General features: G+C 34.1%; 1 protein-coding gene across 20 annotated transcripts in view; it reads left to right on the top strand.

Annotated features, from left to right (window-relative positions):
• RALGAPA1 (Ral GTPase activating protein catalytic alpha subunit 1) overlaps positions 1-14,382 on the top strand; it is a 142,416-nt gene that overhangs the window by 32,572 nt on the left and 95,462 nt on the right. For 14 of the 20 annotated variants that reach the window (XM_029964215.1, XM_029964214.1, XM_029964208.1 and 11 more), the window contains exons 14-17: positions 1,229-1,358; positions 2,055-2,292; positions 4,386-4,547; positions 8,513-8,653. In XM_029964215.1, the coding sequence (XP_029820075.1) occupies positions 1,229-1,358; positions 2,055-2,292; positions 4,386-4,547; positions 8,513-8,653 (671 nt within the window). The remainder of the gene's footprint in view (positions 1-1,228; positions 1,359-2,054; positions 2,293-4,385; positions 4,548-8,512; positions 8,654-14,382) is intronic. The other 6 variants (XM_029964221.1, XM_029964218.1, XM_029964207.1 and 3 more) reach the window with 1 other exon arrangement.

Below are 14,382 nucleotides of genomic sequence, written 5' to 3'. Positions count from 1 at the left end.
TTTAGCTTATATTATTAGTTCACAAGATAAATGTGAAAATTTACTTGGTAGTAAACACAATAGAGTGGTATTTGCTATATGAACCAGTTTTTCTAAATCAGTAAATACATGAACATTACAGACAACTTAGAAAGGGGGAGGAGGATGTTAGCTGTTTTGTTAAAGCCTGTAGTGAGCTCCTAGTTAATTTGAGGTAGCTTAGCCTCAGTGAAAAAAGGAGTAAGTGGGGATATATAGACTGCTATTAAGGAGCTACTGATGATTTTTTCCAGGGCATTTTGCTCATGGATCGAAGTGTTAAAATATGGAAACATATATGAAGCTTCACAGCCTTATTTAAAAATAAACAAAAAATCCTCAGATAAGCTTGGATAACTGTTATAATCAGATGTATGTTGTTCTTGACCTGTAATTGTGTACAGGAGTCTGTGTGCTGCGTAACTGTTTTATTCCTTTCCAGTGCTTAAGATGCCTAGCAGGTACAAAGGACCCTGCTTTCAGAGCAATTTATGTTATTTCCCACTCGTTTAAATAGTTGCCTGTAATGAGGTAGGACACTGACACCATTCTCCATTGCAAGGAAGCCACTAGCAAGGGGATTTCAAATGTCTGATTTACTCCATTTTCACTTGACTTGGTATTTAATCTGTCAATAGCATTTCCTGAACTCTGGGTGAGTAGAGTTGGCACTACATGTCATATGAAGCTCGTCTCCTCTTCTGAGGAGTCAGTTCAAGGAAATTTAGGAGTGATAATAGAAAACATATTCTATTAGTTTGTTATTTTGTTTCTCAGTTTTGCATCAATGTAAAGAAGTGACTCTAGACCGTGATGGCAAAGATTATGCCACACAAAATAATTGATGAAGTATGGTAATGATAATTTAAGTAGCTAAAACCTGTAATTCACAGGGAAAAAAAAAGTAAAAACCCAGATTGAAAATGTAATTAAAACTTTGCTGGTAATTTCAGACTTTTCAAGGCGATGGCAATTGAATGACTTGACAGAAGATGTTAGAGTGCAACAGGAATTCCTCACTCTTAAGTGTGAAGAGAAGATTGGAGTAATTTCTTTTACGAGAACCGAGTTAGGCTGTTTGTCATCATTATATATATTCCTGCTTGGAGTGTGTTTGAGCAAATCAAACTTGGTTATTACCTTTAAAAATATTGTACTGTATACAGAAGTATAACAAAATGGTAACTCCAAGTTTAATGTTGTTTTGCAGGGAGCAGATGCTACTTGTGCTGCTTAGGGTTACTGAATCTGTGCTGAAAATACCACCCCAAACTTTCTTGCAGTATCAAGGAAGAAAAAATTCCACTTTAGCTGGAAGACTTGCAGGACCTCTTTTCCAGGCAAGTAAACATAAATTCACTTTAATTAATTCAGCCTTAATTTTAATTAAGAGATTAGATACAACAACCACTGTTGCCTAGTTTGTCATCTTAAATCATTGATATGTTACCCAGATAATGTGAATGGCTTGGGTTAAAGATGTAGTTACATTTCTTACTCTCTGTCTTACATTTTAATGTGACACTATGACAAGTTTTTGAGGTACTGTGAAATTAAAAAGTTGCTGTCATTTAGTTGAGTTGGAATAACTGATAAGGATGACTGGCAATATGTGCAGTTTTAGCCTACTTCCATTGCAAAATTGGCTCAAGTCAGCACAAAATCTGTGCCATCCATGCCTAACCAATGGCTTTTTTTATTTCTTAGAGAATTCTGTAGTTCCTTACAGAAAGCTGTAGCAAATCCTTTCAACACTTGCAGAGTGCTGTTGTGTTGGGTCCTCTGTAAAAGGTTCTTTAATAGAAAAAAGAAGAATATACAAGATAATGAGTCAAACCATTTGTTCCTGTATCTTAAGTTAGAGCCCTGTGTTCACATTACACTTGATAATTCATGAAAGTCTGTGTGTACTGAGGAAGAAAAGAATTTCAGGACTACACAGAAATTTCTGTGGCAGTTAGAAGTTTCTTTTTAAGTAGTAACAATTGAATGTTGTCATGTTATGTTCACAACCCAACTTTTCTCTATTCTTTTAGACTCTTATAGTGGCTTGGATCAAAGCAAATCTAAATGTGTACATTTCTCGAGAACTTTGGGATGACTTGCTGTCTGTAATGTCATCACTGACATATTGGGAAGAGCTGGCCACTGAGTGGTCACTGACAATGGAGACACTAACTAAAGTATTGGCTAGAAACTTGTATAGCTTGGACCTCAGTGACCTGCCATTGGATAAATTAAGTGAGCAGAAGCAGAAAAAACACAAAGGCAAAGGTAAGACAACACTCTATAGACATCATTTGAATTTGAGCTGGGGTAATGAGATGTTGGGCACAGGATAATTTTGGTTTCGCTTTTATTGGTATACCTAATTAGGCCTCTCTATCACCTGAAATAACCCTGTTTCTTTGAGGTAAAGCTGCTTTTTAGAACTACCACAGAATCCTCACATTAAGATTAATTTCTGCAGATAGGCACATATGGAATGTAATTCTTAAAGGTGTGTTGAATTTAAACTAAAATCTTAAAGCAGCTGAATAGTTGAGTCCTGATCATAACTTCTTGAAAATAACAATACTACTCATCTGGTGAAAATTAAGCCATTGCAAGCACAATTGGAATATTGATCCTGAAATGTTGTTACAAGGGGAAATGTAAGGTGAACATACTTTTCTTTGGTACTAATTGATTACTAGTCCATGGTGAAGACAGGTTTTATTAAAATGACCTTGTGGATTATTTAAGAGATAGTATACTTTTAATAATCAGTATGAGCAGTACCTGTTTTCAAACTGATTCCTAAACATTGCAGAAAATACTCTGTAAGACATAATATGGGGAGAGGAGGTGACTATTTGCTTATTATGGTACAGTTCTGGAATTGGTAAGGAGCAGGAAGTCTGTCCTCCTCAGTAGGGGGCTGGATTGAAAGTTGAAAAACCTGGATTCTTTTCTTAGTTCAGAGACTGACTTTCTGCATGGAACCATTAGAAATCACTTCTTTGTTTCCACTTTTGTAAAACTTTTGTAAGGATAATATTCTCCTTTAAAAAGTTCATTGTGATCTAATAGTGAGAGGCAGGATTATATTTAGGGTGAGTAAAAAAGATGGAAAAACATGTCATTTTTAGTCTGCTTTTTATTTCTCTGTGTTCTCATTGATCTGGTTCTCCAGTCAAACCTGAGGGAAGGTACAATATCTTAGAATTTGTCAGTGAGAAGTAATCTGTGTGGATTCCCTCTCTTAAAGAGGTTGTTCCTGTAGGCTGTTTCTGCTAAAAACATTTCACATGCTTCTATGCTTCTCATCTTGAGCAGAGTCATTATTCACACTTCTGTTTTTCTAGTGTGTGGCAAGTGGATGAAAACATCCTTGAGAGACTGTTTTAGACCATGCATTTTTTGTTTTCCTATACCGTACAGCTTTCTTCTTTTACTTCCTAAAGACACAGTTAAAAAAAAAGTCTGATGTGGGATAAGAATATTTATAGTTATTTTAATACATACTTTAAAAAGTATTTTGAATAATCTGTATCACCCATACCGAGCTACAAGAGAAAAGTTTCTTAGCCTTTGGTAATAGAGTTCCAGAGAAAGCCTCCATTGCTAAATGTGAGTCGCAGAGCTAAGTGCAGCTTTGGAAGGAATAGATATCATACAAATTATGCTAAATTTCTTTGACCCTGTTTGTTTGCTAATAATAATGAACATGTTGGACTAGAGCTCACTGTCCAAGAAGTTGTCCTTTGCATGATTGTAATTGTGTCATTTTGGATGGATAAGGACATACGTTGCAAATGCTTTTCACCTTTGTTTTTTACATAGTATTGTTATTGTTACATCCTCATATCAGCTTTATTTACTTAATATAAATTTCAAATCTGGATTTTTTCCATCTTACTACAGTATTTTTTGTCAATTTCCAAAGAGTGTTGTTCTCTGAGCCCATCATCCCATTTTTTTGCTTTTGCATTTTGTGTAAAAATATTTTATCATAATTATTTCGTGTTCCTCAATGTCATAAAATTATTTGGAAAAACCCCCACAATATTAATGCTTTGAAATGTATGATTTTGTGTGTATTGTCTAGTAGGAATAGCAAAGGAAAAGTTAGATATTTTATCAGACTACAGCTTTTGTGAACTCATTTTTTTGGAAAATGAAATTACAGTAGCTTAATAGAACCAACACTTCTGAAGAAGTTTGAGTATCGCCCAGTGTTAGTGCTGGCTGAGCTTTTGAAATAATGCTTGCTTTGGTAACATAATTTATTCCATCCAGCTTTAAAACTCTTTGAAAGAACACAACTGCAATTATCTGGTGATACCAGAATAGAAGTGAATAGATTTGCAATTCTGTTTTTGCAGGAGTTGGGCACGAATTCCCGAAGTCTTCTGTCGATAAGTCCTTTTCTAGAGGCTGGAGCCGTGATCAGCCTGGACAGGCACCAATGAGACAACGCAGTGCTACAACCACTGGCTCTCCGGGAACAGAAAAGGCAAGAAGCATAGTACGGCAGAAAACAGTTGGTAAGTATCTGTAAAAGCTGATAGAAGTGACATTTGAGAAAGGGTAAGGAATTAATAACTTCTGTAGCAGTGTGGATAGCTTCTCTCCGCAAAGGTATACTTTCTATAATAATTTACACATTAGTTAAATGTGTAAATTATGCACCTTTATGTGCTTTGAGGGTGGCTGAATAACTTGTGTCTATTAGAATTACAGTTACTGCAAATGCAAATAATACATTTGATACATTAATTCTTAGTGAGTTTGATCACATGCCTAAGCTGACCTGGAAAATAATACCATTGTGTGTGTATGAAGGAGAAATGGTTTGAGCAATGCTGCAAATAGGTGAGTCAGAGAAGGTTTCTGAAGTGTGTGTTTTCATAAACTACACAAGATGGGTTGAGTTTTTTCAAACTGTTCAAAGGAAAGCATGAAAAATATGTGTATGTCTGCATAGTTTATAAGATACGCTGTCTTTTACTATACTCTGAATATTGCAATAATGAAAGATTGGCACGGGTGTGTGCAGTTCTCCATTTCTGAAATCATCTATTTCTCAATTTTATTACTTGCAGATACTCTTTACTGTGTTAGAAATGAGTGATGCTGAGCAATGCTTTAGGTGAACTCCTCAAAAGAAGACTCATTTATGTTCATATGATTTGCTTAGACTATGTTAACATGAACTGGACTATGAATTTCTTTACGCTGTTGTCTCATCTTGATGATCTTAGTGCTATTCCTTATGTGAAGGAAAATTAAGCTGATTTTAATTTTTTATTTAGAATAAGAACCTTTAAGGAATATCTCTTTTTTTACTATCTCTGTAGTAGTAGTGGCTTTGGTCATTGTGTGTTGTTACTTCAATGATACTTCTTGGAAGTAGGTACATTCTGACACAGTTTTAGAAACTTGGGATGCATATTGGCCATTGAATATATAATTGTGCTACCTTGTCAGAAATGAACATTTTGTTTCTTTTTCCAAAAATATTTGCAATTAATTTTTTTAAGTCACAAAGGTTATTTAGACAAAGGTTTTATTTGAATATTCTTCAAAATTCTTCACTTTAAAAATTTGTTCTCTCCTAAGGCTCTTGTTGATTTGGGAGAATTAATTGTCCTGTAAGCCATACAGAAATGAGAGAAAATGAAATCATTACTCCAAAATTTCCTGTCTTTTTTGCACATTCAAATACTATACAGCTTTTCCTGTATCTCATGCTGACAGCACCTAGCTTTCCTCATGGATCGCAGATACTTTAAATGCAATTTCTGTTTCTATGTAGATTGTCTGTGATTAACAGTTGTGGTGGTTTTAAGTCTTAATTTCTTAACAAGGTAAAGATCATGTTAAAATTTCTCTTTCACAAATAGTTAATATTTCAGATATTCTGTCAGATGGTTATGTTGTTTGGTCAATTTATTAATGATTTTGTTTTTCTGCTATTTGAAGTATGGCTATTTATATGATGTTAGCCTTAAAATGACTGGAACTTATCCTTAATAAGCTATATATTGACCTGGTTAGCAGCAAACTAATCTGATTTTAGTTTCACTGGACATTAGCTTCCATGGTTTTGTTCCTTTCCTCCAATTGTCTTATATATCTGATATTCATCAACCAAGTTTGTATTACTGCAACCAGTTAAAATTTCAGCTATATTCATGTTGTAGAATACCATCTGTGGACAAGCATCCCAGAATTGCTAGGATGATTTTAAAAGATGTAAAGCCCACGAAGAATTTCCAGAACCAGAATCCTAACTCTTCTGGTTTTTAAATGTTAATGAGGAAAATGTTGCAAAATGTTACATCTGTCTTAAATGCCTGCAAACTGTTTTTTGTTATTGCCTCTCAGATCTGCAAAGAGAGCTGTTCAGATGCTTCTTAATCTGTGCCAGTTAATACAGGGTCACGTAATAAAAAGCAGTCACAAAAAGTAAAATCTTCTACAGAGCATTTTGCTGGTCAGATCTTCTTCAGTTTAGCACTAGCTCCACAAACTAAGACTGTAATTGAGTCAGACCTTAAATATGTTACATGATATCTGATATGTATTACATTCCCATTGATTATGAATAATGTATATACTCTTTATATCTGAGTAGGGGGGATGTACATGTTGAATATTTTATGGTAAGAAAAAGCTGGGATTTCTTTTTCATCTGTTTTATGTTGTACACATTTCTGTGTACATCTGTGCACCTCTATTTTTTGAGCCATCATCATGCCGGCGCACATTTATTGCTGCACCAAATATGTGTGTGTGCGTGTTACTCAAATAAAAATCACAGCTTTTCTGATATGCAGTGTGTGCATTTTTAGCCTGAACTTATGTAAAGTAATTTTTGGAAAAGGGCCTTTAAACATAGTATGCATATGGGTTGAAAAATCTTCTACAAGGCTAGATTTTTCACTTAGGCAGCAGGCTCTAATCCTATAAAATACTGTATCAGAAAGAATTTACTATCTTATTGTTCTGCTTTTTTTTATAGGCAACAGTGGAAGGTTGTTTATAGGCAACAGTAGAAGGTTATAAATTGTCAAATATGTAGTCCACATTCTGATATTAAGTCTGCCTCTGCTTAACTACTTATTTGGATGTAATATGGTGGAAAACATCCAGTCAAATTAAGAGGAACACTTTATGTTAAGATTTATAATCAACACAGTATCCAATATCCAATAGCTTGATTTATTCAGAATCGTTTAGGTTGGAAAAGACCCTTAATATTTACTATGTAGCTTATTATTTTTTCTCTTGTGTACATTCATTTTAAGATTCACAGAGATGAATGTAATGCATCTATCACTGTATCCTGAATTTTATTACTGTATCTCTTAAACAAAGAGATACTTAAACTTTACACATAATTACCTTTTAAAAAAATGATTTCTGTCTTACAAACTAAGTTAAATAGTATGGCTTCAGTTTTAAAAAGTCTTATCTTTCTGAATTTTTTTTCAAACTGATGTTAAGACACCACTTGAATTGTGCTGCACTTGTCAAATGTATTTTCTACTCTATGTGACCTACCCAGGTTATCTACATGTTAATGTTAGTAGCAATTCTTTAACCTGGTTTGGAAGTGTGATGCGCTCAACTGTCACTACACTCCATTCATGTACTTTTGATTTCCATGCAGATTAGGTGCACTAAGATTCTAAGTCTTTATTCCATGTTGTTTTGAAAATATATGTATATAGAGAGAGAAAAGTTCAAATATTGCACTGACAATATTTGTATAAGATGCACTGAAGTTTATCAGCAATAATTTTAACAGAAGCTGGCCGATTTGCAACAGTTTGAAAAGGAAGCTGCTTGAAACAATAAATGTTGCTTTTTGAAGGTTGAATGCAGTATCGGTTCTTGCTCTGACAGAGGAAAACAAATGTCATGAAAATTTATTTTAAATCTATTAGAAAAGCTACAGATATAACCTTGATTGTGATACCATAATTCTTATGTAAGTTTTCTATTCTGTAGAAATGGTGGCAGGATGTGAGATGTGAGAAGGTGATTTAACATCAGTTTAGCAAGATTTATCCCGTATCAATTAAAAGCCAGGCCCTATGGATAAGAACCAACTTAATGCTTTTTGTTGTCAAACCATTTCACTTCAGTCATTTCATTTTTACTGTGGAACTATAACACTAAAACTTTGATTTTTCAACCCCTGATGCAGTGGGAAAAAGTGTTAATTAGTTTCTTGATTTGGAATGCAAAATCTCTGTGATTGTCATAATAAAGGCATTGTTGCTGCTTTACATAAAAGTTGAAAACTCAGAATGTCTTATGTGTCCACTGATTTTTTTTCTTACAGCTCTACCAATATCTGCCGTGCTGAAATGTTTTAATTTTTGAATTTTCTTCCTTTTTATCTTTGTTTTCTCTGTTGCTGCTTTTTCTGTGACACAAGCCTTTCATTATAGTCACTCTTCTTTTTTCCTTCCCCACTTCTTTCTTTTCCTTTTTAAAGCCATGAGAAGCCGATCCATTGGTGAATGTGCTCTGCCATCGGCCTATATACGCAGTGCTAAAAGTGCTCCTGTTCTGATCCATACTTCCAAACCCTTCTTGCCTGATATTGTTCTCACTCCCCTTTCTGATGAGCTTTCAGGTAGTGCCACCTCTGCTAATTTCTGCACCCCCTTTATCACTTTTTTAAACCTTCTGCTTTCAAATTCTGCTAAATCATTAAATTTTTTCAAAGTAAAAATACTCTGGGGATGGTGGGAGAGGGGAAGAGATTAAGAATTAATATTTTGAGTTACATAAGATACCATGCTATTTTACAATCCATTCTGGAACTGTTAGAAGTTAGTGCTGTGCCAATGTTTACTGTCATAATAGTGAAAATTAGAGAAATATCTTCGCTTTTTCAATTTATTGTTAAGCAGCAATATAACATCTGTCTACTAGAGAGTACAACTAATCTAAAATTTTTGTGACAAGTGAGGGAGGGAAAGGAAGGACTTAATTTTACTTTGTTTTCTATTTACCTCTTTCTATGTAAATTTTTGAATTCAGTGTCATAGATGTTGTGTGAACAACCATGGTGATACGCTTTAGCTCCCATGAAAAAAGAATGAAGTATATGGTGTCATATAATATGCTTTACAGTATGACTTTTTCATTAGCATATAAAAACATATAAAAAATCTGTGGTTTGGAATTCTAAAGTGCTGTGTTTTGATGTTATTTTCCGAATGATCCATTTTTTAGAATTATGGTTTTCCTCAACATTCTGTTTGGTCCAGCAAGGTAGTTGACTACAAGTCTCACAGTAGCTTATCTTGGACAATTTTCTCTGAACAAATAGGTTCAGGAATTAGAATTAGCACAGATTTTAAAAAATGCATGTTTAGCAATAATGTTATCTTTCCATCTATTGTGTAGATATAAATTAGTAGTGTGTTAAGGCTGACACTCATGTTATGCCTTTGTCCCAATGCATGAAAAAAAAAAATCAAACCACCAAACCAAAAGCATAGTGGGAGGACTCTCTCTATATATATCCAAAACAGTGTACAAATATAAGGACTTAATGGCAGTAATGGTTTTATGGACATTTTGTTTCTTTTCTGTCTCTCCTATCTGCCTTTGTTACTCAAGAACTTCCAAGAACTGAATCTTCATAGTTTTATTTTGTCTTGTGTCACAAAATTCTTGTAGCGAAACAGAAATTTGGTGCCTTAGTATTCAGTCTGAAAATATAAATGGAGAATCAGGAAAGTTCAAGGTACCCACTCTAGAGAGACCAGACTTTCACAACGTACAATTACAAAGTAAGTTTAATAAAATACAAATTATATGTAATAAATTAATAAATGTATGAGTGCAAAGGGTATCTTTCTGAGATATAAGTTATTAGAAGATAGGGATTTTTATAGGAATGATACATGAACAACCTGTTAGGAAATACATCTTACCTGGCCATGGCATTGTTGGAAATAGTCAATTCTTAATGAAGATCTTAAGAGCACCTGCAGAAGGGACTGACCTATTATTTTGTCACATAATCAGATACTTAAATTATCCTGTCCTAAAGAGGGCAAAAGTGCTGTTGTAGACAATTTCATCATCTATGTTTCTGAAAAGTCCTGGCTTGCATCTTACTTCTAATGTGTCCCAAACCTTATGACTCTCTTGATATTATCCTTTCTGTTGATACTCATGCAATACAAAAACTGCATGACCAATATAATTCTTAAAAGTAAAGCGATGTTACAGTCCTTTGCACTTTGAACATAGGAAAGGTCTTATGCCCTTCCTGTTTTTTGTGACCTCTCAAAAGCAGCCTGGGTGTTGCAGCAGCTTCATGATGTGCTCAGGAATCTTGAACACTGCCAGAAAACTAAAAAGCTCTAGTGAAGAAAAGCAAGCCATTAGAGTGTTGATGGGGAAGTAGCAGAGTAAAGGATACACTGTCCACTGGATCAGAGTGCACTTTGCTCTTTTAATTTTCTGCATTTTTAATTGCGCTCTCTATCTTTTCTTTTTTTTTTTCACATGAAGCTTTATCATTTTCCTTGCCTTTTCTTACAGTAAATGTTATTTTCTGAGAGCTTTCTGTTTCCAGAGGTACAGTATGTAATTTGGGAAGTAATCAAATTGCTTCTACCGTGTGTTCTAGATAATGAACAATATGTAGCTAGTTCTGACAGCCCTTCGTCTTATTTCATAATTGTATAAATATCCCTGTTATCCAAAATGACTTTACGATCCAACACAGCTTGAAGGAGAGAAGGTTTCAACTTATTCCAAAATAATAGAATGCCTAATATTAAGTTTCTGAAAGTAGTATTCAGCTACTTTTTAGCTGTGAAACTCCTCATTGAAAGGTAGACTCACTGAACACTGGTAAATCTGGACAGGTAGTCCAACAAAAAGCATTTATACCCAAACCTTTACTTTTTGTACAGTATATTAATTTTCAAGAGTATGGCAGAACATCCCACTTGACTATAATTTGTTATTTATTGATACATAGTATTTCTCTTGAAGATCAGTCAGTAGATTGACAAAATATTTTGCAAAAGCTCAGTATTGACATTCAGTCATCTAGCATCATAGAGAATGCTTCTCCTAAGATTGTATTTCCTTTGTGTAGTTTCTAAGTTATGCTGTATTTCCATGTGCAGAATATTAGCAACTTTTCAAATAATATCCAGAAAGTGGAAGTGATTTATGCTTTAAGGTGTTTAGTTATTAAAGTGATTTTAGTATAGTGTATTTGTTGCAAATATTTATAAAAAGAGCTTTTCCTTTAGCCTGTTAGAATCATAACAAATCCAGTCTTACACTTTGACAAGATAACTATTAAAATAACTATTCATTCTGGAACCGTTGAGGATTTTCATGTAGAAGACCACTCATGAAGCAAAGTATTAATGAGATGTAGGCAAGATTCCTAAAAGCAATGGGCAAACTAATGAATTGCAGGTGATAGATTTTTCCTTATCTACCAGGACTAAAAGAGTCAAATGTAGTATTAACATGAAAGGGAGATGCGTATTGGGCCTTTACAACCTTGCTCCCAAAGCAGTAAGTAATCATTAAGCTGAAATATAAAGAAATCATAACTGTAATGTCAGTATGGCTGTAATTATTCTTTAATCCCAGAAACTCACAGAATGAGTGTGTTCTTATTAAAAAAAAAAAATCAAAATGAAAGCTGAGGAGCAAAACATGTTATTTTTTCTCTACTTCCTGAACTAACTTTCCATGATGAAATATAAACCTCTCCCAGCGTTATAGGGGAATCTTCTATTATTACTCATGCTGTCTTGTCAGAATGTGTCTCTCCATGAGTTTGTATTTTAGCTGATCCATCTCCCACTTGATGCTGAAAAGCTACGTTCTCTTTCTGCCTTCTAGCAGAAAAGGAGAGGTAAGGTTGATTTAAGCAAAGTTATGATTGGTGAGATTGCCCAGGTCTACCAATTTCAATCTCTTCCTTATTGTAACTTATAAAGACCCAGAGCAGCGTTTCTCTTAAGTGCACACAGGGTGTCAGGTACACAGCCTTCTGGCACACAATTGCAATGTACAAACTCCTTGGGAGTTCATGGTGTCCCAATTTGACTGCATAGTTGCATGCAATAGTGAGTCCTGGTTGGGAAGGAGCGGTTTGTTTGGATTTTTAAATATTGTCTGTGTTTTCAGTGCTGGTCTTGCAATAGCAGTACATGTTTCATTTCTTTTGTTTCTTCCTCAGTTCTACAAAAAAGAAATCTCTATTGGCCCAGCCACATGTTTATTTGAAAACGTGTACTTGTGTGTGCTAGTCATGCATATGTGAGCACCTAAGACTAATTCTGGATCAACATTGAAATAAATCTAGCTGAATTTATTTCAATGTGTGGAGTTGCTTTGTGTGCATTGTGACTTCTCTGTCCAGTTATTTCTAACATCTTAGAAAGTCAGGATTACTCCATGCAAGCAAGCATGTGATTCCTAGGCTGCTACTTTAGATAAGATTGAGTTTATAATAGATAAGAAGTATGCATACTGAGGGCTCAAGACGAGATCGGTGTATCATAGTTGCGTATATTAATCCCATATATATAATATCATAAATATTTTTGACTGAAGCCTATAATCCTTTCTTTGCAGCTGTAAGAAATAGCTTGAGACTATGGGAGCATAACCTGTGTTAATCTCTGCCTAAGTCAAGAGAGAGTTTGAAATAACAGTTCCAACTAGAGAGAGACACCATTTGTTTCAGAGGATGTTCATTCACGTAGTTAGTAATAAGTTGAACAAGAACAATAATGAGAAATTTGTTGCTTATCAAAACTGAAGAGGAAAAGGACAATGGACTGTGTTATATTTGACGATTTTTCAGTTTATGTTTATTTTCTGAGATAGTTTGGATGTCTCTTCTCTTTTTTCCAATATAGATCTCTCAATTTCCTGTCTGATAGCTTCTTTACAATTCTGTAAATTTTGTATGAGGACAGACTTTAATTTTCAAATTTTAACTTCTCTGAAAAGTGGAAATACCACTTTTCATCTTCTTGGAACATGTATGTTTAGTTAAGTACAGATATACCTCATTCCTGTGGTTTATATGCTTTGCTCAGAAGCAAAATATGAGAAAATTCAGCTCCAGTTCTAATTCTCAGAAAAGTGTGTGCACTTCAAAACAGGTTTTTAAGGGGACTTCAGATTATCAGTATTCAATATTACTGAAATATATAGATCCACAAAGTAATAATTAGAAATATTTTGTAATATTTATAGGTTATATTTAGTAATAATAGAAATATTTTAAAATATAATTATAAAATAGTTACTTTATTTTGACTGTAACACATCAAAGTTAGGGGAGAGAAAGGGGCTTAGATTTTGTTCTGATATTAAGTAAATTCACCATTGCAGTCCTGAAGTTAAACCCTCTAGACAGAACAACAAGGTAAGTCTCTTTATTGTGGCAAATAACTCTTGCTGGTGTTCATTTAAGCTCTTTACTGTTGTTCCTGACTTTCAAAGTGTATCTACAACTTTTAAGTAGCAGGTAGTAAAAAATTAATCTGGGGAATAAAGGATTCTATCAGAAAGAAACCAACAGAAAATTGAGTAAGCTGTTTTTACCTTGCTGTTCCAATGCTTATCTCATAAAAAGACTGCAAGGAATAGCATGAAGTCTTGCAGTTATCTGAATTGTCTGTACGGGATATTTAGCCTTGCCTGCACTGGTGATTTGATGGTATGTAGTATTCCTATAACATATCAGGAAATCTGAAGAGGTGTTGTGAAGGTTCTTTATTTTTGTGGATGATGTAAAGTGACCTGAAGATACTTCTGTACAATTCCTAGGTGATCCATGTTTGAATTGTGGCTTTCATTACAGTTAACTATGATTTGTACCCATACTAACATATTAGTAAATGTCTCAACAGAGACAAGGAATCACTAATTTAATTGGTCATAACATGTTCTGGTCTTTTCATAAACAAAAGTGGGTTTACTCTAATGTTAACTGTTGTGAGGCTGCAGGATGTTTTTCTGTGTCAGAGTCCTTAATTGTGTAATTCTCATGTATGTTACATTTGCTGAGTCAAACTGGAAGAAGAGGGGGAGGTAAGCCTTCATTAAGTACTTAGTTTCACATTTTGAAGATGAGAGACAAAACATTCTTTTAGGGAAACGGGGTATATCTTTAAATTATCCATTATGTATAGTCATCTCTTCTGTATAGTCAACTCTTCCTTGTAATTTAAAATTTTTAGTCTTAAGTAAATTATAAATTATAAATTATATATCCCGTAATATTTATAAGTGTATTATAGTATTCTTTCTGAAATTTCAGTAGTTTATGTATATTCATACAAGTAATTGAAA

The sequence above is a fragment of the Manacus vitellinus genome, unplaced genomic scaffold (assembly GCF_001715985.3).
Source record: "Manacus vitellinus isolate BGI_N305 unplaced genomic scaffold, ASM171598v3 scaffold_6_pilon, whole genome shotgun sequence".
Classification (NCBI taxonomy): domain Eukaryota; kingdom Metazoa; phylum Chordata; class Aves; order Passeriformes; family Pipridae; genus Manacus; species Manacus vitellinus.
Note: the sequence above shows the minus strand (reverse complement) of the source record. Positions and strands in the feature narration are given on the sequence as shown.